Raw genomic sequence first — 23,457 nt, 5'->3', positions numbered from 1 at the left:
TGCAACAAATAAGAAACCATTAAGAATCAAGTAAACATGAGATGATGAAAAGAAGTGACTAAAACTCTCTCAAGAAATAGAGATCTATGAACTCTCTTATAAAGAATTCAGTCCTCTTAAAGCAGTTTAGTGAAATGCAAGAAACATGGACAGACAGATACATGAAATTAAGGGGGAAGATGCATCAACAAATTGAGAAGTTCAACAAAGAAACAAAACTATCTAACAGCCAAACTGGAGACTAGAGCTGAAAAATACCATGACTATTGTTGCTGTTGTTTGGTCACTAAGTCTTGTCCAACTCTTTGTAACCCCATGGACTATAGCATCCCAGGCTCTTCTGTCTTCCACTATATCCTGGAGTTTGTTCATATTCATGTTCATTGAGTCAGTGATGCTATCTAACCATCTCATCTTCTGCCATGCTCTTCTCCCTTTGCCTTCAGTCTTTCCCAGCATCAGGGTCTTTTCTGATGAGTAGGCTCTTTGCATCAGGTGGCCAAAGTATTGGAGTCTCAGCTTCAGCATCAGTCCTTCCAATGAATATTCAGGGTTGATTTCCTTTCAGATTGACTGGTTTGATCTTTTTGCAGTCCAAGGGACTCACAAGAGTCTTCTACACCTACCTGTACAGTGCAGGAAATCCAAGTAGAAGGGGAACCAATAGACAGTACCTGTCACTGTAGCACTGAGTACAGATGACCACAAAGAGAGGCTAAGGGGACACATTCATGCAACGCTGTCCCCCCAGATTTCCCTCTCTCCCATCAATTCTCTTTGAGCAAAGAGGTTTTTGTGTCATGTGGCCAGCAGTGGTCTGGAGCTAGCTCATAGGGCCTTGTAGGATTTTCAAGAATTTTGTGAGCCAGCTATTTTAACACAGCCATTATAGAAAGCTGTATTAAGTAAGCTATTAATAAATTATATATTTTTAAAAGGCAATAAATACCCCCAAGCTCAGAACTTCCTAATTCTTTTACTAGTTTTGGCTATTGAATATCTTGCTGCAGATGGAACTGCATCTGTGGTTGTGTATGGTAGTTCTGGTGCCCTGCTCCTGTGCATTTCTGCCCAGCTCCACATCTAATGACATCAGGAGAAGAGAGAACCATAAACCCTGATAGGGAGACAGTCATCCCTGTCCTTCCCTGAATGGCTCCACCAGCAAGTTCTTGAAGCTCACAGGTCCATCTTCAAGAGTCTCCTCAGTTTGTGAGAGGTTTGCCAGACCACACTCCACTGAGTGTTCTGAGTTTTATCATTAAGAAATATGTGTCCTGAGCCCAGGAGGACCTCAAGGAGTGGACAGCACTGCTCCTTCCTCACAGGGACATCATTTGGGTTCAACTCAGCTGCTTACTCTTGCCCTGCCTCCTGCCCCACCTGTAAAAGGCATCATAGCTATCTGCCCACCTGCTCACTATCTGGGCAAAAGGAGTCTGTGACATGTTTTGCATATGTTACCTCCTTCCATCTTTCATATACCTGGAGGGCCATCACTGTCTTTCACGGATGAGGAGGATCCAGGTTCTGAAATACTAAACATCCTGTCCAATGTCCTCCTACAAGGATGAGGCACAGGCTACACACACCATGTTATGATCCCCAACTCCTCTCAGATGACCCCTGTGGATGTGTGAGGTTATCTCTGGCTCACTCCTGGCCCTGGACTGTAAGTTCTGGGTCAGGGACCACATGCACAGTCACTCAGTCCCGCCTCTGTCCCCACTTCCTACGTGGACCTGCCAATGCCCTTTGCAACTGGAGGGTGGTTCCCTGTCCAGACAATCATCGGGCAAAGCAGAGCTGCTCCCTCCTCTTTCTCCTTCCGAAGACACCAGCGGTTCTGGCAGTGAGTGGATCTATGCAGCCCTTGTTGTTTTGCTCCCATCCAGTGTTAGAGGAACTTTGCAGAACTCCATGCCCCTCAATAGCCTCAGTTCATTTTGGCCTTCTGTTCCCTGATACTATTTACTCCTGTTGCCCTATTGTATGTGTCCTGAGAAGGGGTTCTTCTTGTTTTCCTTGTGTCTTTCAGTCTGAGCTCAGCAAGACAGCCCTCTGAGCCACATTGACATCCTTCAGTACCACCCATTGTCTTCCTGTTGAAAGAAACTGATTTCAATCCCAGATAACCCAACCTTTTCTCAGTCCTTAGATCATGTGCTCATGGAGTAATGATCTTGGCAGCTTTCTGAAACTGAGCTCTGCAAGTCAGCAGTATTGAGGAGTACATTTTCATGGACCCCACTAATAAATGAACTTGACTTAATAGTTAAAGAAGAGCCAAATCAAGTTGTTTTTTTAATTCTAAGTACTTTTTAAAGGAAAAACATTTAATATATAAGAATATTAAAAAGTTGATTATAAAAGAATATGCCACGATGCTGGGCAAACCAAAAGAAGGCTGGAGTCTTCAAGAACAGCAATGAAAACCAGTATGAGGGTTAAAGAGGGCAAGTTCTTGATGGTTAACATTTTATTTCTTAGAAAGCTACATTATTGTTTAACTGGCATGCACTTACAAAAGAAATATTATAACTGATAAAGAGAAATTGTCAAATCCACTTTATACTGAGAAACTGGAACAACTGTCTGTTAAAAAGACAAAATATTACTTAAAGTGTAGAAGGTTTGAACAACACAATAAACTTAGAATAATGGGATTTATAATGTAATAATATATATAATTTAATAATAAGGAATCTTCTATTCAGTCATGTATCAAAATAAGCCCAAATAAAAGTAAAAGAAATGGGGACTTCCCTGGTGGTCCAGTGGTTAAGACTCTGTGTTTCTAAGGCATGGGATGCAGGTTCCATCCCTGGTCAGAGAATGAAGATCCCACATGCCACATGGAATGGCCAAAAAAATTAAAAGTAAAAGAAATAATCAAAAGACCATATCCTCTGATTACAACGCAATTGGTTTGGATATTGATGATAAAAAGAAAGTTTGAAAAAATGCATACAATCAAAAATTTTAAATCATACATGTAAATAATTATGAATCAAAGGACAGATCAAAACTAAAATTAAAATGTTCTTAAAATCAAATGATAGTAATTATTACTTATTAAAACCTATGAGATACAGTGAAAGAAAAATTTAAAGAAATATTTGAGGCCCAAACAGAAAAGGTGAAATATGAAAATCAATAAGACAATAATTGAATGAAATGTATTAGAAAAATAATTGCAAAATACTCAAAAAAAGTGAAAGGAATAAGATTTGAAAGAACAAATAAATAAAATGAAAAACTAAAATTCAGTAGGAATGAAACCTAAATTTATTTGAGAAGTTTACAATTATAGATACTACAGTAATGAAACTGATCATAGAACATGGCAGTGTTTCCCAACCTTTTTTTAAAAAAATTATTTTATATTGAAGTATAGTTGATTAACAATGTTGTTTAAGTTTCAGGTGTATAGCAAAGTGATTCAGTTATAATCTATTCTTTTTCAAGTTCTTTTCTCATTTAGGTTATTACTGACTATTGAGCCAAGTTCCTGTGTTATACAGGAGTTTTCTTAAATATCTTTTTCCTTATAGCCCCCTCATGAAATTTTAGTACCATTGATAAACTATTTATCTCTTTCTGTACACTGTCCTTCATACTTCAAAAAAGTAAGACAAGATTTCACCTCCTTGGGGCCATATTTTCCCTGCTATGAATATATAGAATAAGAAGAGACATAATTAAGTTCTAATAGAAATTATAAAGAAAGTATAATTACAGATAGAAACATAAAAATCAAACATTCTGAAAACTTTATACCAATATATGTGAATAGATAATCAAATTCCAAGAAAAACGTGATATTTGAAATGACTGACAAAATAAACAGAAGCACTCAACAATCCATGTGTTAGTCTGTTTGGGTTATCACACAAATACCGCAGACTGGGTGACTTGAAACAAATTTCTGGAGGCTGGACACCTAAGATCAATGTGTCAACAGGGTTGGATTCTAATGGGACCTCTCTTCCTGTACTGAGGCCATCCTCCTGCGATGTTCCCCACTGCCTTTTCACTATGACCGTGTGGAGAGATAGATGTGGTGACCCTTCCTCTTCTTGTGAAGACAACATATCTGTAGCATTAAGGCCCAGCCTTCTGATCTCATTTAACCTTAATCATGTCCCTAAAGCCCCTGTGTCCAAAAGCAGTCACATTAAAGGATTAGGGCTCAATATATTAATTTGGGAAGAGGGGTATTATTCAATGTGTAGCACTTAGTAAATATTTTTAAAAGTTGTATCAGTGTTTTAATTTCTTCCCACACACACACACACACAAAAACACCAGGTAGAGAAGATATCATACAAAATATAAGCAGCAGACTCTCAGACATAGAAAAGAGACTTATGTTGCCAAAGGGGACAGGAAGGGAAAGAGTGACAAATTATAAGCATGGGATTAACAAGTGCAAAAGTCTATGCATATGCAGATAAGCAACAAGAATTTACTGTATAGCACAGGGGATTATATCCAATATCTTTAATAACTTGTAATAGAATATAATCTGAAAAATAGAACTATATTACTTTGCCGTATACTGAAACTAACACCATATTGTAAATGAACACTCAATTTTTTTTAAGATGTTGAATAAACAAAAAATATATTAAAAAGGACAATACCAAATGTCAAGAAGAATGTGCAACACGTAAAACCTAATTATGATGTCAGGAGTATACCACATCTCATCAATTCCAAATATCATATCATATATTTAAGATGTTCCATTATTTTAAATATCTTTCCAACAACAACAGACAGAAAACAAGAACAGCAGTAATTGCTAACACAATATTTTCCATTATAGGTATTTTTAGTAGGGGTGGGGTGTCACGCTGCCGTTAGGGCAAGGCTGTTAGCACAAGATGTTATTGCGACATCATTAGTGCCCACGGTTAGAGGTCCCACTGCTCCATCAGTCAACCTGACAGAGACCCCTGTGGCAGGGAGTATGGTGAGAGGCAGATCCAGGCTTTCTCCCTGGGACCCTCCAGGGCCTCCAGAATCAGGCTGGCAGGTGAGTCGGGGGCAGGAGACAGGCTGAGGGCTGTATCCTGTAGAGCTCGAGAGCCCTCACCACAGCCGCCTACTGACCAGACCCAGGCTTTGAAGCAGCGGCCAACCCCACCCCCATCCCACCTCCGTGACCTAGTGGTGGCAACAGTCTCCATGGGTCACAGTTCACAGGACCCAGCCCCCTGTTTGGGTGGCCTTGGCAGCCTGAGGGCCAGCAGGGTCCTGGGTTCCTGGCTCCCTCAGTGATGATAGCTGGTCAGGGACTGGAGACCTGGGTCTGAGGGCATCACTAGCTGAGATCTGCTTCCTCAGCCAGACCTGGACACTGACAGGAGGATCCAAACTGGGTGCTAAACGAAAGTCCTGGGCAGGGAAATTAGACCCCATCTGGACTCCCTCTTTTTAGCCAGGGACTGGACCTCAGAGGACCAAAGTTGAGTCAGGTAAAGTGAGGGGTAATGATGTCACTTTGTTTATGGGATTTGTTAAGTGTTAAAAGTCAAAAGGAGGCAAGGAGACAGAATTAAATGCCTCATCTTCCCTTTCTTGTCAGAATGGAAAAGAGCATTTCTTTGGTGAGATTAATAGACATGTTGTGACCTGACTGTGACCTGACCTCAGGAACAAAAGATCTGACACCAAGAAATTTGCAACAACTAACCATGTCCCAGCCTCACCTTTCCTATAAAAGAGCTTTCCTGAAAGCTTTCAGGGGGTTCCGGGAGTTTTAAGGCCTGAATCACCTGTCTTTTTGCTCTGCAAAGGCACTGCAATAAACCTTTGTCTGCTCCAAGCTCCAACATTTCGACGTTGTTTGGCTTTATTGTATGTTGGGCACATGGACTTGTGTTCCATAACCATTTTAGATTTATTAAAGAATAGATTTTGATATATATCACTCTTTCGTGCATACAAAAGGAAACAAATTGGTTAAAATACTTCTAAACATTTTTACATTCAAAAGTGTTTTTCACTTTTGATTCAGAGTTGTTAATGCCCAGTGTTGCTCCATGGAGCAGAGATAGGCCATCCCCACTCAGCCCTTTCTGATTTCTAGTCACAGAATTTGTGGGCATAATACAGCAGTTCTTGTTTTATGTCACTCAGTTTAGGGTGGTTTGTTAAACAGCAGAAGATAACTGGCATGTCCTTCATTCACAAGGAACTTTGACACTCTTGCAAGACCTTCTTCCCCTTCTAGATCCTCCATCCACTGTGTCACAAGAATGACCGCTGCAACACTCTACATTCCCCAGTTCCTGGACGTCCTCCCAATGGTGATGTCCATATCTAAGCCACCTCAGCTGCCCTCTTTCAGTTGACAAAAAAGGAGGATTCCTCTGGGATTTTAACGGCTGCTTGAGAGGATTTGGGATGAGAGACAGAGGCCTCATCTCACCACCCCTCCAAAGATCCTCTGCCCGCCCTCTGGGATTATCAACAGGAGGACAATGAGCAGAGCCGCAGGTCACAAAGTCACCATGCCAACCTTCCTGTCCATCATAAGGGTCATCACAGAGAAGTCAGTCTCCTTGGGGTGGGGGAAGGGCTATACCCCAAGGCCAACCATTCTGCCTCTTCACCCTCAGGGCAGGTACCTGGGGAAAGCTCACAGTGCACTATAGTTAGAGGACTGGATGTGCCAAGGTCCCTGGGTACAAGTAGAGAGGATAGTGGCACCGGCCTGAGGTGGCCTGGAGTGGCTAGGATCAAGTGGGAATTCAGGAGTGGCCAGTCAAATGGAGAGCAGCGGGCCCTCGATGCTTTGCCCTGGGCTCTTCCTTTTGCTGTTGCTGCCCCTTCCACTGCTGTGTGCAGAGAGCCTCCAGTACAGTGCCTTGGACTGGAGAAATTCCCACCAACACCTTTGCAAGGATTGGGGAAATGTTCATCGCTACTTCAGCCCAGATGAGATAAGCTTCCATGGTAGCAACCTACAGCACAGGAGCAAGTCCAACAAGTTGTATGACTGTGATGGTGACTTCAACCTCTATTTCGTCTTAGATGCGTGAGTGGCCCTCCCACCTGGCCCCGGGTGCCCCTCAAGGCACCTCTGTCATTAAACTTACTGGTGGCAGGAAATGGTCCAAGGGGACCCCAGGATCTGAGAAAGAGGAGGCAAGGACAGTCTTGACCAGACCCATCTGTGACTCCCTTGTTCCTGAGGCAGAAGGAATGCTAAGTGACAGACGACAGACACAAAAGTACACATACTGTATGATACAATTTATATGAAATGTCCAGGATAAGTAAATCCACAGGGACAGAAAATAGATGAATGCTCACAGGGGATAGAAAGATGTTGGCGGGGGGGGAGGGGGGGTGGCGGCGGGGGGTGGTGGTTGGGGATTGGCTGCTAGTAGTGACAGATTTGGGGGCAGTGATAGAAATTTTTTACAGTTAGTGGTGATGGTTGCATGACATAGTGACTAAACTAAAAACCACTGAATTGTAGTCTTTCAAATGGTGAAAGTGAAAGTGAAGTCATTCAGTTGTGTCCAACTCTTTTCGACCCCATGGACTATAGCCTACCAGGTTCCTCTGTCCATGGGATTTTTCAGGCAAGAATACTGGAGTGGGTTACCATTTCCTTCCCCATTCAAACAGTGAACTAGATGTTAAACAAATTTTGTGCTCGGTCATGTCCAACTCTTTTGTTACCCCATGAACCATAGCCTGCCAGTCTTCTCTGTCCATGGGATTTCTCAGGCAAGAATACTGGTGTGGATTGCCGTCTCCTCCTCCAGGGGATCCTCCCAACCCAATGATCGAACTCGTGTCTCCTGCATCTCCTACAGTGGCAGGAGGATTCTTTACACTGAGACACCCAACAGTGACTTCATATAAAATATAAATTTTATTTCAATTTTTTAAACTATTCAGAGAAAAGAGGAAGGGGAAAACATTGTAGAGTGTGTCAGGCAGTTAAATAATAAAAGTTATAATGATAAAATTATATCATTTTCTGAAAAAAATGGGCAGGAGACTTGAATAGATGTTTTTGCAAAGAAGACATGTAGATGACTAACAGGCACATGAAAAGATTCTCAGCATTTCTAATTGTTAGAGAAATACAAATCAAAACCACAATGAGGTATAATCTCACCCCTGTCAGAATGGCTATCATCAAAAAGTCTACAAAATGTTGGTGAGGATGTGGAGAGAAGGAAACTGATACACTATTGGTGGTAATGCAAATTGGTATAACCACTATTAAAAATAGTATTGAGGCTCTTTAAAAAACTGAAAATTGAACTACCATATAGTCCAGCGATTCCACTCCTGGGTATAAATTTGAGAAGATAGATGCACTTCATTGTTTATAAACAGTACAATTTCCAATTGACAAAGCATGAAAGCAAACCAAATGCCCATAAACAGATGATTAGATTAAGAAGATGTGTGATATATATGTAAATATATATGAATATTACTCAGCCATAAAAAATGAAATAATGCCATTTGCAGCAACATAGATAGACTTAGAGATTATTATGCTATGTGAACTTAAGTCAAACAGAGAAAGACAATATTGTATGGTGTCAGTCACATGTAGAATCTGTTTAGATTATTATTGTTTTATTATTATTTTATTGTTTAATAATACAAAGGAATGTGTATATAAAGCAGAAACAGACTCACAGAGAAAACAAACCTGTGGTTACCAAAGGGGAGAGGAAATGGGGGAGAGAAAATTAAAGGTATGAGATTAACAGACACAAACTACTATATATAAAATAGATAAACTGCAAGAAATTATAGGAAAGTATACCCATTATCTTGCATAATTTATAATGCAATATAATCTGCACAAATACCAAGTCACTATACTGTACACCTGAAACACAATATTGTAAATCAACTACACTCCAGTGAGAAGAAGATTATTCTGAGCTCTTTGTCAGACAGTCCAAAGATCTCCATTTTTAATTGAAATATAATTGAGTTACACTGTTGAGTTTCAGTCTACAGAAAATTGATTCAATACATACATATTCTTTTCCATTATAGATTATTACAAGATATTGAATACAATTCCCTGTGCTATATAGTAGGTCCTTGTTGTTTATCTATTTTGTGTATACTGCTGCTGCTGCTAAGTCACTTCAGTCGTGTCCGATTCTGTGCGACCCCAGAGATGGCAGCCCACCAGGCTCCCCCATCCCTGGGATTCTCCAGGCAAGAACACTGGAGTGGGTTTTCCCTCTCCAATTTTGTATATAGTAGTGTGTATAAGTTAATCCCAAACTCCTGATTTATTCCCTCTTCCGCCCTTCCCCTCTGGTAACCATAAGTTCTTTTTCTATGTCTGTGAGACTGTTTCTGTTTTGTGAGTTCATCTGAATCATTTTCAATGTTCTACATATAAGCAACATCATAAGTGATCTCTTCTTTATCTGTTTAAATCTCAGTGGACATTTAGGTTGCTTATACTCCTTGGCTATTGTAAACAGTGTTGTTATAAACATTAGGGTATATGTATCTTTTCAAATTAGAATTTTCATCTTTTCCAGATATAAGCCTAGGAGTGGGATTGCTGGATCATATGGTAACTCGATTTTTAGTTTTTTAAGGAACCTCCATACTATTCTCCAGAGTAGCTGAGCCAATTCACATTCCCATCTACAGTGTAGGAGGGTTCCCTTTTCTCTACACCATCTGCATCATTTGTTATTTGTAGACTTTTTGAAGATGGCCATTTTGACCAGTGTGATTGCATTTCTTTAACAATTAGTGATGTTGAGCATGTTTTCATGTGCCCAGGCTCTTCTTCAGGAGATGTTTCTGCTCAGGAGGATCCTGGAACCTCTTCCCTAAATGCCAGGACTCTAGCAGCCCCGTGTATTACACCTGCTCCATAGCTTCTGTGGTCTGACCTCGTAAATTTAGAATATAGGAAAATAGGCTAGGCAAGCTGTGAATTTGGAGGCAGGAGATAATTTTTCTTCTCTCTTTAGTTCCTTAGATTTCAGAGTTCACAGCTATTAGAGTGAATAGATGTATTAGACTGTGAAGACCTCATAGATCATCAAGCCCAATTTCCACCTGTCCCCTTTCAGGAAAAAGACTCTTTTTTGCCTGCTTACATGCACCCGGTGACCAGGGTCACGCTTCTTATAGATCCAGCCCACTCTTTTTGGAGAGATAACTGAATTTTAGATAATAACTTTCTTACCTGGAGCAACAGTAACACTATTATATAGCTCAAAAATGACCCCATCTGGATAGAATGGATTCTGAGGTCCACTAACAGTACATTATTTGTTTTCTACTTTGTTTTGTTTTTCTTTTAATACTGTGTGTTCTCCAAGATTACTTCCTGCTCCAGGCTGAAAGTGCTCACTTCTCTGCATTTCACATCCCTGTGCTTTCTACCTTACACCCACTCCCTTCAGTTTTTCCTTTGTTTTCAGATGACCTAGTGACTATACAGTGGTTACTTGCTTAATATACTAACTGCATCAGCCCCTCTTTTCCTCTTTTAGTTCACAACTAACCCCATTAGGCGGGTGGGTTAACACTTAAGGGAAAACTGAGCCTCAGAGGGCTTCCCTGTGAATCAGTGGTCAAAAACCTGCCTGCCAATCCAGAGGATGTAGGTTTGATCCCTTGATCAGGAAGTTCCCCGGGGAAGGAAATGGCAATCCATTCCAATATTCTTGTCTGGGAAATCCCATGGACAGAAGGAGCCTGGTGGGCTACAGTCCATGGAGTCACAAAAGAGTCCTCCACAACTTAGCAACTAAACAACGAGCCTCAAAAAGATTAAGTAGCATGCTCCAGAGACTAAGTGGAGATTCAAACTTGGGTCTTCCAACTCCTGGATGTCTGGCTACATGGTACATGGTATTTGTTGTTCTTTTTAAAGCTCTTTTAAATATAACATACATAATATAAAATTTTCCTTTTATGTACATTCACAGTGTTGTGCAACCATCACTACTATTCATCTCTAGGATGTTTTCACCGTCACATATTGAAACTGTACACATTTTTTTCACATTTAAGTTAGCTTTATTTCTTGCCCTTGACAAATATCTCCCCAAACCCTCTTCCCCCCAGTCCCTGGCAACCGCCATTCTCCTCTGTGCTTCTGAGTTTGCCTATTTTAGATTCCACCAAAAAAAAGAGAAATTGTATAATATTTGTCTTCTGTGCATGGCTTATTTACTTAGTGTAATGTCTTTAACATTTGTGTCAATGTGTGTTGACACAAAAAGCAAAAATTTCTTTCTTTCTAAAGACTAAATAATATTCTATTGTTTGTGTATATCATGTATTCTTTATCTGTTACCGGGCACTTAGATTGTTTCCATATCTTGACTATTGCAAATAATGTTAAAATGAACATGAGAGCACACATACATATCTCTTCCAGACCCTCGTTTTATTTTCTTTGTGTCTATGCCCAGAATTCCACCTATATTTTAAAAGAACTGAAGAAAAGACTTTTCCATTATTTTCATCCTCATTTCCCACTTTTTTTGCTCTCCAATAATGAGCATGCCTCTAGCAGAGAAAGACCAAATAAGTAGAAATGGGTCAGTCACTGAGGCAGCACCACATGCTGCCTGGTTCATTGTTCCATCACATATTCATCACGGATAAATGGAAAGTTAACAGCATCCAGAAAAATGCATCACAGGAATCATTCTCCTGTCAGGCACGGAGACATCCAGGACAATCACCATCTGTTTGAAGGCTGACTCTCTGGGGCAGAGCCTTGCTTAAGATATAATCCAGAGAGAGAGGAGCCAAGATGGCGGAGGAATAGGACGGGAGACCACTTTCTCCCCTACAAATTCATCGAAAGACCATTTGAACGCTAAGCAAATTTCACAAAACAACTTCTGATCGCTAGCAGAGGACATCAGGCGCCCAGAAAAGCAGCCCATTGTCTTCGAAGGGAGGTAGGGCAAAATATAAACGATAAAAAGGGAGTCAAAAGAGCTACGGACGGAGACCCGTCCCGGGAAGGGAGTCTTAATAGAGGAAGTTTCCAATCACCAGGAAACCCTCTCACTGGCGGGACTGGGGGAAGTTTTCAGCATTCTAACTGGGAGGAAAAATTAAACAAGGCCCACAGATTACGTGCCTAAAAGCAACTCCCAGCAGAAAAGTACCCCAGACGCCCGTACCCGCCAGCAACAAGCGGGGCGGAACGGAGAGGAGTGGGCGGCATTGCTTAGGGTAAGGACCGGCCCGAAGACCCTGAGAGCAATCGGAGGGAGCTTTTTTAAACTGTGGAATAGCAAGGGTCAAAATTAACCAGCCCGAACACACTGCCGGCGGTTCGCAAAACAAAGGGACTGAGAAACTCCAGAGACGAGCCGGCCCATCCCCGCTGGAGGTAGGAGGCAGGGGGGAGGGGAAAAGGGCAAACTTAGCCCCTGAGAAGCCACCCCCTCCCACACTGCAAACAGGCCTCCGGGTTCTAGCTAAAGACTTCCTGAGACCCGACTGGCGGTGCGTGCTGGGGCCGCGGAGGGAAAAAGTGCGCCGTACCCGGGGAGATTGCGCCCAAGCCTCTGGCTGCCTGGGCTGCTCGCCGCGGAGGGAAAAGGCGTGCTGCACCCGGGAGAGTACGCCCAAGCCTCTGGCTGCCTGAACCGCTCAGGCCGGGGAAGGCACAAAACGCAGGAGCAACCGAATCTGCGCTTTTGTGGAGTACCGAAAACTGGAACTGCACTCAACGCAGGGCCCGCTCCATATAGAGCAGCCGGGAGCCTGAGCAGGGTAGACGGCAAAAGCACTGACACCCGTGAGCGGGGCAAACCCAGTGTGACCGGAACACGGTGAGTGCTATCCACACAGAGCGGTATCTGTCTGCAGCGCCCCGCCCTCCCCGTAGCAGGACTGAACTGAACTAGCGAACCTAAATAAGAGATCACCTCCACCCGCCTGTGTCAGGGCGGAAATTAGACACCAAAGAGACGGCAAACAGAAGCCAAATAAACAAAGGGAACCGCTTCAGAAAGGACCGGTGCAACAGATTAAAATCCCTGAAGGTAACACCGACTACACGGGAAGGGGCCTACAGATATCGAGAAGTGTAAGCTGGAAAGAGGAGCTATCTGAAATTGAACGGAACCTCCATTGACCGCAACAACTCCAGAGAAATTCCTAGATATATATATGTACATATTTTTTTTAATTAAAAATTTTTTTTCTTTCCTTTTTTTAATTTTTTATTTTTTCTCTTTTATTTTCTTTTATAATTCCCTATTACTCCCCCATTACTCCTCAACTTTCCTTTTCATATATTTTTACGATTTTTTTAATTAGGGAAAAAAAAATTTTTTTTCTTTTTTTTTTTCTTTTTCTTGTTTTTCTCTCCTATTTCCTTTTAGAGTCCTCTAATACTCCTCTATTATTCCTTAACTTTCATTTTCATTTCACTATAACCTTGCCAAAAAAAAAAAGAGAGAGAAACCCTATTTTTAAACCGAACTTCATATACAGTTCTAATTTTTTTGTGTGTTTTTGTTTTTAAATATTGTATTTCAAAGAGTCTAACCTGTACACTAGATTTTCAATCTTTGTTTTTCAGTAGTATGTGATATAAATTTTGGTCATTTAAGAATCCAATATTCAGTTCCCATTTCTATTCAGGAGTGTGGTGATACTCTCCCACTTTTGACTCTCTGTTTTCTACCTCAGAACACCTCTATTTCCTCCATTCCCCTTCTCTTCCCAATCCAACTCTGTGAATCTTTGTGGGCGTCTGGGCTACGGAGAACACTTTGGGAACAGATAACTGCGTAGATCTGACTCTCTCCTCTTGAGTCCCCTTTTTCTCCTCCTGCTCACCTCTATCTCCTTCCTCCCTCTCCTATTCTTCATGTAACTCTGTGAACCTCTCTGGTTGTCTCTCACGGTGGAGAATCTTTTCACCATTAATCTAGAAGTTTTATTATCAGTGCTGTATAGTTGGAGAAGCCTTGAGACTATTGGAAGAATAAAACTGAAATCCAGAGGCAGGAGACTTAAGCCCAAATCCTGAGAAAACCAGAAAACTCCTGACTACACGGAACATTAAGGAATAAGAGACCATCCAAAAGCTTCCATACCTACACCAAAACCAACCACCACCCAAGAGCCAATAAGCTCTAGTACAAGACATACCACGCAAATTCTTTAGCAATGCAGGAACATAGACCTGAGTGTCAACATACAGGCTCTCCAAAGTCACACCTAACACAGAGACCCATTGCAAAACTCGTTACTGGACACTCCATTGCACTGCAGAGAGAAGAAATCCAATTCCACGCACCAGAACGCTGACACAAGCTTCCCTAACCAGGAGACCTTGACAAACCAATCATCCATCCCCACCCACTGGGTGAAACCTCCACAATAAAAAGGAACCTCAGACCACAAGAATACAGAAAGCCCACTCCAGACACAGCAATCTAAACAAGATGAAAAGGCAGAGAAATACCCAACAGGTAAAGGAACATGGAAAAAGCCCACCAAGTCAAACAAAAGAGGAGGAAATAGGGAATCTACCTGAAAAATAATTTAGAATAATGATAATAAAAATGATCCAAAATCGTGAAAACAAAATGGAGTTACAAATAAATAGCCTGGAGACAAAGATTGAGAAGATGCAAGAAAGGTTTAACAAGGACCTAGAAGAAATTTAAAAAAGTCAATTAAAAATAATGAAATAAATGAGATCAAAAACACTCTGGAGGGAACCATGAGTAGAATAACAGAGACAGAAGATAGGATAAGTGAGTTAGAAGATAAAATGGTGGAAATAAATGAAGCAGAGAGGAAAAAAGAAAAAAGAATCAAAAGAAATGAGGACAACCTCAGGGACCTCTGGGACAATGTGAAACGCCCCAACATTCGAATCATAGGAGTCCCAGAAGAAGAAGACAAAAAAGAAAGGCCATGAGAAGTTACTCGAGGAGATAATAGCTGAAAACTTCCCTAAAATGGGGAAAGAAGTAGCCACCCAAGTCCAAGAAACCCAGAGAGTCCCAAACAGGATAAACCCAAGGCGAAACACCCCAAGACACATATTAATCAAATTAACAAAGATCAAACACAAAGAACAAATATTAAAAGCAGCAAGGGAGAAACAACAAATAACACACAAAGGGATTCCCATAAGGATAACAGCTGATCTATCAATAGAAACCCTTCAGGCCAGAAGGGAATGGCAGGATATACTTAAAGTAATGAAAGAGAATAACCTACAACCTAGATTACTCTACCCAGCAAGGATCTCATTCAGATATGAAGGAGAACTCAAAAGCTTTACAGACAAGCAAAAGCTGAGAGAATTCAGCACCACCAAACCAGCTCTTCAACAAATACTAAAGGATCTTCTCTAGACAGGAAACACAGAAAGGTGGTGTAAACGTGAACCCCAAACAACAAAATAAATGGCAACGGGACCATACTTATCAATAATTACCTTAAATGTAAATGGGTTGAATGCCCCAACCAAAAGACAAAGGCTGGCTGAATGGATACAAAAGCAAGACCCCTGTATATGCTGTCTACAAGAGACCCACCTCAAAGCAAGAGACACATACAGACTAAAAGTGAAGGGCTGGAAAAAAATATTCCACGCAAACGGAGACCAAAAGAAAGCAGGGGTCGCAATACTCAGATAAAATAGACTTTCAAATAAAGGCTGTGAAAAGAGACAAAGATGGACACTACATAATGATCAAAGGATCAATCCAAGAAGAAGATATAACAATTATAAATATATATGCACCCAACATAGGAGCACTGCAATATGTAAGGCAAACACTAACGAGTATGAAAGAGGAAATTAATAGTAACACAATAATAGTAGGAGACTTTAATACCCCACTCACAACTATGGATAGATCAACTAAACAGAAAATGAACAAGGAAACACAAACTTTAAAGGACACAATGGACCAGCTAGACCTTATTGACATCTATAGGACGTTTCACCCCAAAACAATCAACTTCACCTTTTTCTCAAGTGCACACGGAACCTTCTCCAGAATAGATCACATCCTGGGCCATAAATCTAGTCTTGGTAAATTCAAAAAGATTGAAATCATTCCAGTCATCTTTTCTGACCACAGTGCAGTAAGATTAGATCTCAATTACAGGAAAAAAAAATATTAAAAATTCAAACATATGGAGGCTAAACAACACGCTTCTGAATAACCAACAAATCATAGAAGAAATCAAAAAAGAAATCAAAATATGCATAGAAATGAATGAAAATGATAACACAACAACCCAAAACCTATGGGACACTGTAAAAGCAGTGCTAAGGGGAAGATTCATAGCATTACAGGCCTACCTCAAGAAACAAGAAAAAAGTCAAATAAATAACCTAACTCTACACCTAAAGCAACTAGAGGAAGAAGAAATGAAGAACCCCAGGGTTAGTAGAAGGAAAGAAATCTTAAAAATTAGGGCAGAAATAAATGCAAAAGAAACTAAAGAGATCATAGCAAAAATTAACAAAGCTAAAAGCTGGTTTTTTGAAAAAATTAACAAAATTGACAAACCATTAGCAAGACTCATTAAGAAACAAAGGGAGAAGAACCAAATTAACAAAATTAGAAATGAAAATGGAGAGATCACAACAGACAACACTGAAATACAGAGGATCATAAGAGACTACTACCAGCAGCTCTATGCCAATAAAATGGACAACTTGGAAGAAATGGACAAGTTCTTAGAGAAGTATAACTTTCCAAAACTGAATCAGGAAGAAATAGAAGATCTTAACAAAACGATCACAAGCAAGGAAATCGAAACTGTAATCAGAAATCTTCCAGCAAACAAAAGCCCAGGACCAGATGGCTTCACAGCTGAATTCTACCAAAAATTTAGAGAAGAGCTAACACCTATCTTACTCAAACTCTTCCAGAAAATTGCAGAAGAAGGTAAACTTCCAAACTCATTCTATGAGGCCACCATCACCCTAATCCCAAAACCAGAAAAAGATGCCACAAAAAAAGAAAACTGCAGGCCAATATCACTGATGAACATAGATGCAAAAATCCTTAACAAAATTCTAGCAAACAGAATCCAACAACATATCAAAAAAATCATTCATCATGACCATGTGGGCTTTATCCCAGGAATGCAAGGATTCTTTAATATCCGCAAATCAATCAGTGTAATACACCACATTAACAAATTGAAAGATAAAAACCATATGATTATCTCAATAGATGCAGACAAAGCCTTTGACAAAATTCAACATCCATTTATGATTAAAACTCGTCAGAAAGCAGGAATAGAAGGAACATACCTCAACATAATAAAAGCTATATATGACAAACCCACAGCAAGCATCACCGTCAATGGGGAAAAATTGAAAGCATTTCCCTTGAAATCAGGAACAAGACAAGGGTGCCCACTCTCACCACTACTATTCAACATAGTTTTGGAAGTTTTGGCCACAGCAATCAGGGCAGAAAAAGAAGTAAAAGGAATCCAGATAGGAAAAGAAGAAGTGAAACTCTCTCTGTTTGCAGATGACATGATCCTCTACATAGAAAACCCTAAAGACTCTACCAGAAAATTACTAGAGCTAATCAATGAATACAGTAAAGTTGCAGGATATAAAATTAACACACAGAAATCTCTTGCATTCCTATACACTAACAATGAGAAAACAGAAAGAGAAATTAAGGAAACAATACCATTCACCATTGCAACAAAAAGAATAAAATACTTAGGAGTATATCTACCTAAAGAAACAAAAGACCTATACATAGAAAACTATAAAACACTGATGAAAGAAATCAAAGAGGACACAAACAGATGGAGAAATATACCGTGTTCATGGATTGGAAGAATCAATATTGTCAAAATGGCTATACTACCCAAAGCAATCTATAGATTCAATGCAATCCCTATCAAACTACCAACGGTATTTTTCACAGAACTAGAACAAATAATTTCACAATTTGTATGGAAATACAAAAAACCTCGAATAGCCAAAGTAATCCTGAGAAAGAAGAATGGAACTGGAGGAATCAATCTGCCTGACTTCAGACTCTACTACAAAGCCACAGTCATCAAGACAGTATGGTACTGGCACAAAGACAGAAATATAGATCAATGGAACAGAATAGAAAGCCCAGAGATAAATCCACGAACCTATGGTCACCTTATCTTCGACAAAGGAGGCAAGGATATACAACAGAAAAAAGATAACCTCTTTAACAAGTGGTGCTGGGAAAACTGGTCAACCACCTGTAAAAGAATGAAACTAGAACACTTTCTAACACCATACACAAAAATAAACTCCAAATGGATTAAAGATCTAAATGTAAGACCAGAAACTATCAAACTCCTAGAGGAGAACATAGGCAAAACACTCTCCGACATAAATCACAGCAGGATCCTCTATGACCCACATCCCAGAATTTCAGAAATAAAAGCAAAAATAAACAAATGGGACCTAATGAAACTTAAAAGCTTTTGCACAACAAAGGAAACTATAAGCAAGGTGAAAAGACAGCCCTCAGATTGGGAGAAAATAATAGCAAACGAAGCAACAGACAAAGGATTAATCTCAAAAATATACAAGCAACTCCTCCAGCTCAACTCCAGAAAAATAAATGACCCAGTCAAAAAATGGGCCAAAGAACTCAACAGACATTTCTCCAAGGAAGACATACAGATGGCTAACAAACACATGAAAAGATGCTCAACATCACTCATTATCAGAGAAATGCAAATCAAAACCACAATGAGGTACCATTACACGCCAGTCAGGATGGCTGCTATCCAAAAGTCTACAAGCAATAAATGCTGGAGAGGGTGTGGAGAAAAGGGAACCCTCTTACACTGTTGGTGGGAATGCAAATTAGTACAGCCACTATGGAAAACAGTGTGGAGATTTCTTAAAAAACTGGAAATAGAACTGCCATATGACCCAGCAATCCCACTTCTGGGCATACACACCAAGGAAACCAGATCTGAAAGAGACACGTGCACCCCAATGTTCATTGCAGCACTGTTTATAATAGCCAGGACATGGAAGCAACCCAGATGCCCATCAGCAGACGAATGGATGAGGAAGCTGTGGTACATATACACCATGGAATATTACTCAGCCATTAAAAAGAATTCATTTGAATCAGTTCTAATGAGATGGATGAAACTGGAGCCCATTATACAGAGCAAAGTAAGCCAGAAAGATAAAGACCATTACAGTATACTAACACATATATATGGACTTTAGAAAGATGGTAACGATAACCCTATATGCAAAACAGAAAAAGAGACTCAGATGTATAGAACAGACTTGTGGACTCTGGGAGAAGGCGAGGGTGGGATGTTTCAAGAGAACAGCATTGAAACATGTATATTATCTAGGGTGAAACAGATCACCAGCCCAGGTTGGGTGCATGAGACAAGTGCTCGGGCCTGGTGCACTGGGAAGACCCAGAGGGATCGGGTGGAGAGGGAGGTGGGAGGGGGGACTGGGATGGGGAATACATGTAAATCCATGGCTAATTCATTTCAATGTATGACAAAAACTACTGTAATGATGTACAGTAATTAGCCTCCAACTAATAAAAATAAATGGAAAAAAAAAAAAAGATATAATCCAGTCACATAAACCTGCCTGCCCTTAGCTCTCTTGTAATCCCTCTTTCTGAGCCTTCCTTTTTTTTTTTAAATTGGCAAATAATTGCTTTAGAATGTTATGTTGGTTTCTGCCATATAACAACATGAATCAGCCCTAAGTATACATATGTTCCCTCCCACTTGAACCTCCCCCCTCACCCCCAACCCTATCCCACCCGTCTAGATTGTCACAGAGTACCGAATTGAGCTCCCTGTGTTACCCAGCAACTTCCCCCAGCTATTTTACATGTGGTAATATATATGTTTCAATGCTACTCTCTCAATTCATCCCACCCTCTCCTTCCCCATGTGTCTACAAGCCTGTTTTCTACACTTGTGTCTCTATTCCTACCCTGCAAATAGGTTCATCAGTACTGTTTTTCTAGATTCCATATGTATGCATTAATATATGATATTTGGCTTTCTCTTTCTGACATTTCATTCTGTACAACAGGTTCTAGGTTCATCCACCTTGTTAGAACTGACTAAAATTCATTCCTTTTTATGACTGAACAACATTTCACTGTGTGTATGTACCACAACTTCTTTATCCAGTCATCAGTCGATAGACATCTAGGTTGATTCCATGTCCTAGTCATTGTAAATAGTGCTACAATGAACACTGGGGTACATGTGTCTTTTTGAATTACGGTTTTCTCGGAGGTATGTGCCCAGTAGTGGGATTGCTGGGTCATGTGGTAGTTTTATTCCTAGAAACTGTACTTATTTTTAAAACTCCCCTTTCACCCCAGTTCCTGGTAATCCGTGTTATATTTTCTGTATCTGTGAATTTGTCTAAGATACCACATATAAATGGGGTGATACAATAACTGGCCTATTGAGTCTCATTTATTTCATTAGCAAAATGTTTTTGAGGTCCATCCATGTTGGAACATGTGTCAGAATTTCATTCCTTTACATGGCTGAATAATATCCTGTTGTGTGTACATATATTTTCTTTATTTTTTCATCTGTTGATAAGTACATGGGTTGTTTTCACTCTGGGGAGTAATGCTGCTGTGGACATAGTATATATATATCTGTCTGAGTTTCTACTTTTATTACTTTTGGTCATATGCCTGTGCATGGAAGTGCTGAATCATGTGGTATTAATAATTCTATGCTTAACTGTGTTAATTATGCCATACTACTTTCCACAGTGGCGGTACCATTCTACATTCCCATAAGCAATGCACAAGTGTTGTCACTTCTCCACATTTCTCCAACACTGTTAAGTTGTGTGTTGTTTTCTTTTGGTAACAGCCATCCCTGTGAGTGTGATGGTATCTTGTGGTTTTGTTTGCTCTTCCTGATGCCCAGTGATGCTGAGCATCTTTATGTACTTAATAACTGGCTATTTTTATATGTTCTTTGGAGACACATCTATTCAAATCCTTTGCCCAGTTTTTGAATTGGGTCCTTTGGGATTTTGTTGTTATTGTTCTTGAGCTGTAGGTGTTCTTTATATATCTGGACATCAATTCTTTCTTAGATACAATTTGTGAGTATTCTCTCTCATTCTGTGGATTATCTTTTCACTTGATTAGTAGTATCCTTTGCACAGTAGGTTTAAATTTTCATGAGCTTTGATTTGGTTTATCTACTTATATCTTTTATTCACTGTGCTTTTACTGTCATATCTAAAAAATAACCACTACCAATCTAATGTCATGAAGCTTTACCCTGTGTTTCCATCTAGGAGTTTAATACAGGCATACCTCACTTTACTGTGCTTTGCTTTGTTGTTCTTCACAGATGCTGCATTTTTTTTTTACAAGTTGAGGGGTTTGGGGCAATTTTTCATTGAGCAAATTTATTGGCTCAGTTTTCCTAACGCATTATATTTTAATTATGCTATGTACATTGTTTTTAGATATAATGCTATAAAACATGTAATCAATTCAGTTGAGTCACTCAGTCATGTCTGACTCCTTGCAACCCCATGGACTGTAGCATGCCAGGCTTCCCTGTCCATCACCAACTCCTGGAGCCTACTCAAACTCAAGTCTATCGTGTCAGTGATGCCATCCAACCATCTCATCCTCTGTCATCCCCTTCTCCTGCCTTCAATCTTTCCCAGCATCAGGGTCTTTTCCGATGAGTCAGCTCTTCGCATCAGGTGGCCAAAGTATTGGAGTTTCAGCTTCAGCATCAGTCCTTCCAATGAATATTCAGGACTGATTTCCTTCAGGATGGACTGGTTGGCTTTCCTTGCAGTCCAAGGAACTCTCAAGAGTCTTATCCAACACCACAGTTCAAAAGCATCAATTCTTCGGCGCTCAGCTTTCTTTATAGTCCAACTCTCATACCCATACATGACTACTGGAAAAACCATAGCTTTTACTAGACGGATCTTTGTTGGTAAATTAATGTCTCTGCTTTTTAACATGCTGTCTAGGTTGAAATAGAACATGTAATAGGTTGTAATAGAACATGTAACAGATTACAGTAAAGTATAAGCATGACTTTTATATGCTCCAGGAAATCAAAATTCATGTGACTCACTTTTTTGTGATATTTGCTTTATTTCAGTGGTCTGGAACAGACACCACAATATCTCCAAGGTATGCCTTTAGTTTTAGGCCTTCTTACATTTAGATCTTTGATCCTTCTTGAAATAAATTTTGCATATGTGCAAGGTAAGAGTTCAGGTGCACTCTTTTGCATCTGGACATCCAGTAAAAATATGTAGAAATACTAAAAATACTCTCCTTTCCCACATTAAGTGCTGTTGGCACCCTTTTCAAAATCATTAACTGCATTTACAAAGATTTGTTACTGGAAACTCTGTTCTGGTCTTTTGTTCTGTATGTATGTTCTTATGGCATTACCACACTGTTATGATCACTGTAGATTTGTAATAAATTTCAAAACCAGAAATGATGTGAGTCCTCCTATTATGTTCTTCTTTTTCAAAACTTTTCTCTTTGAAAGCCTTTTGAGATTCATATACATTTTAGAATGCATTGTTTAATTTCAGCAAAAAACTGCTACTGAGATTTTGGTAGAGATTTCACTGAATCTTTAGGTAGCCTTACTAATAATTTCAGCTTAACAATATTGTCTCCAGCCCATTTCTTTCCAATGATTTATCTTCTTGAATTTCTTTCAGTAATGTGTTATAGTTTTTGTGTACAAATCTTTTGTCTTCTTGGTTAAATTTTGTTTCTGTTAGATGTTATTTCAAGTGGAATTGAATTTATTTCTTTTTTTGGAATGTTAATTGCTATTATATAAAAATGCAATGATTTTTTATAGTTTGATTTTGTATACTGAAACTTTGATGATATTTTTTATTAACTAACAGATTTTTTAATGGAATCTTTGAGAGTTTTTACATGTAAGATCATATTATCCAAGAAGAGAAGCACTTTCGCATCTTTTTTTTCAATCTGTATAATTTTTATTTCTTTTTCTTGCTTGCTTGTTCTAGCTAGGACTTCCAATGCTATGTTAAATAGAATTAACACAAGTGGCATCCATATGTTGCTCTTGATTTCAGGGTAAGAACTTCTCATCTTTGACCATGATGTGATGGTTTTACACTTTTCATATATAGCTTTTGTCATGTTGGGGAGTTTTCTCTATTCCTAATTTGAGTGTTTTTTATCAAGAGAGAGTGTTGGATTTTATCATACTCTTTTCCTACTTGAACTGAGCTGATCATGTATTTTGGTTTCTTCATTTGATTAATGTGGGATATTACATTTATATGGTTTATACATCTGGAACCAATTTTGAATTGTAGAAATCCTACTTGGTCACAGTATGTAAACATTTTAATATTCTGCTGGATTCAGTTTTCTGGTATTTTCT

At 39.6% G+C, this 23,457-nt stretch overlaps 1 protein-coding gene across 1 annotated transcript in view; it reads left to right on the top strand.

Moving 5' to 3' along the window:
- The first annotated feature begins 6,584 nt into the window (after positions 1 to 6,584).
- The window catches only part of LOC110138461 (anthrax toxin receptor-like), a 48,310-nt gene continuing 31,437 nt past the window's right edge, over positions 6,585 to 23,457 (top strand). The window contains exon 1 of the mRNA XM_020895529.2: positions 6,585 to 7,048. Coding sequence (XP_020751188.2) covers positions 6,780 to 7,048 — 269 coding nt within the window. The 5' untranslated portion in view covers positions 6,585 to 6,779. The remainder of the gene's footprint in view (positions 7,049 to 23,457) is intronic.

This window comes from Odocoileus virginianus, chromosome 7 (genome assembly GCF_023699985.2).
Source record: "Odocoileus virginianus isolate 20LAN1187 ecotype Illinois chromosome 7, Ovbor_1.2, whole genome shotgun sequence".
Taxonomy (NCBI): Eukaryota; Metazoa; Chordata; class Mammalia; order Artiodactyla; family Cervidae; genus Odocoileus; species Odocoileus virginianus.
Note: the sequence above shows the minus strand (reverse complement) of the source record. Positions and strands in the feature narration are given on the sequence as shown.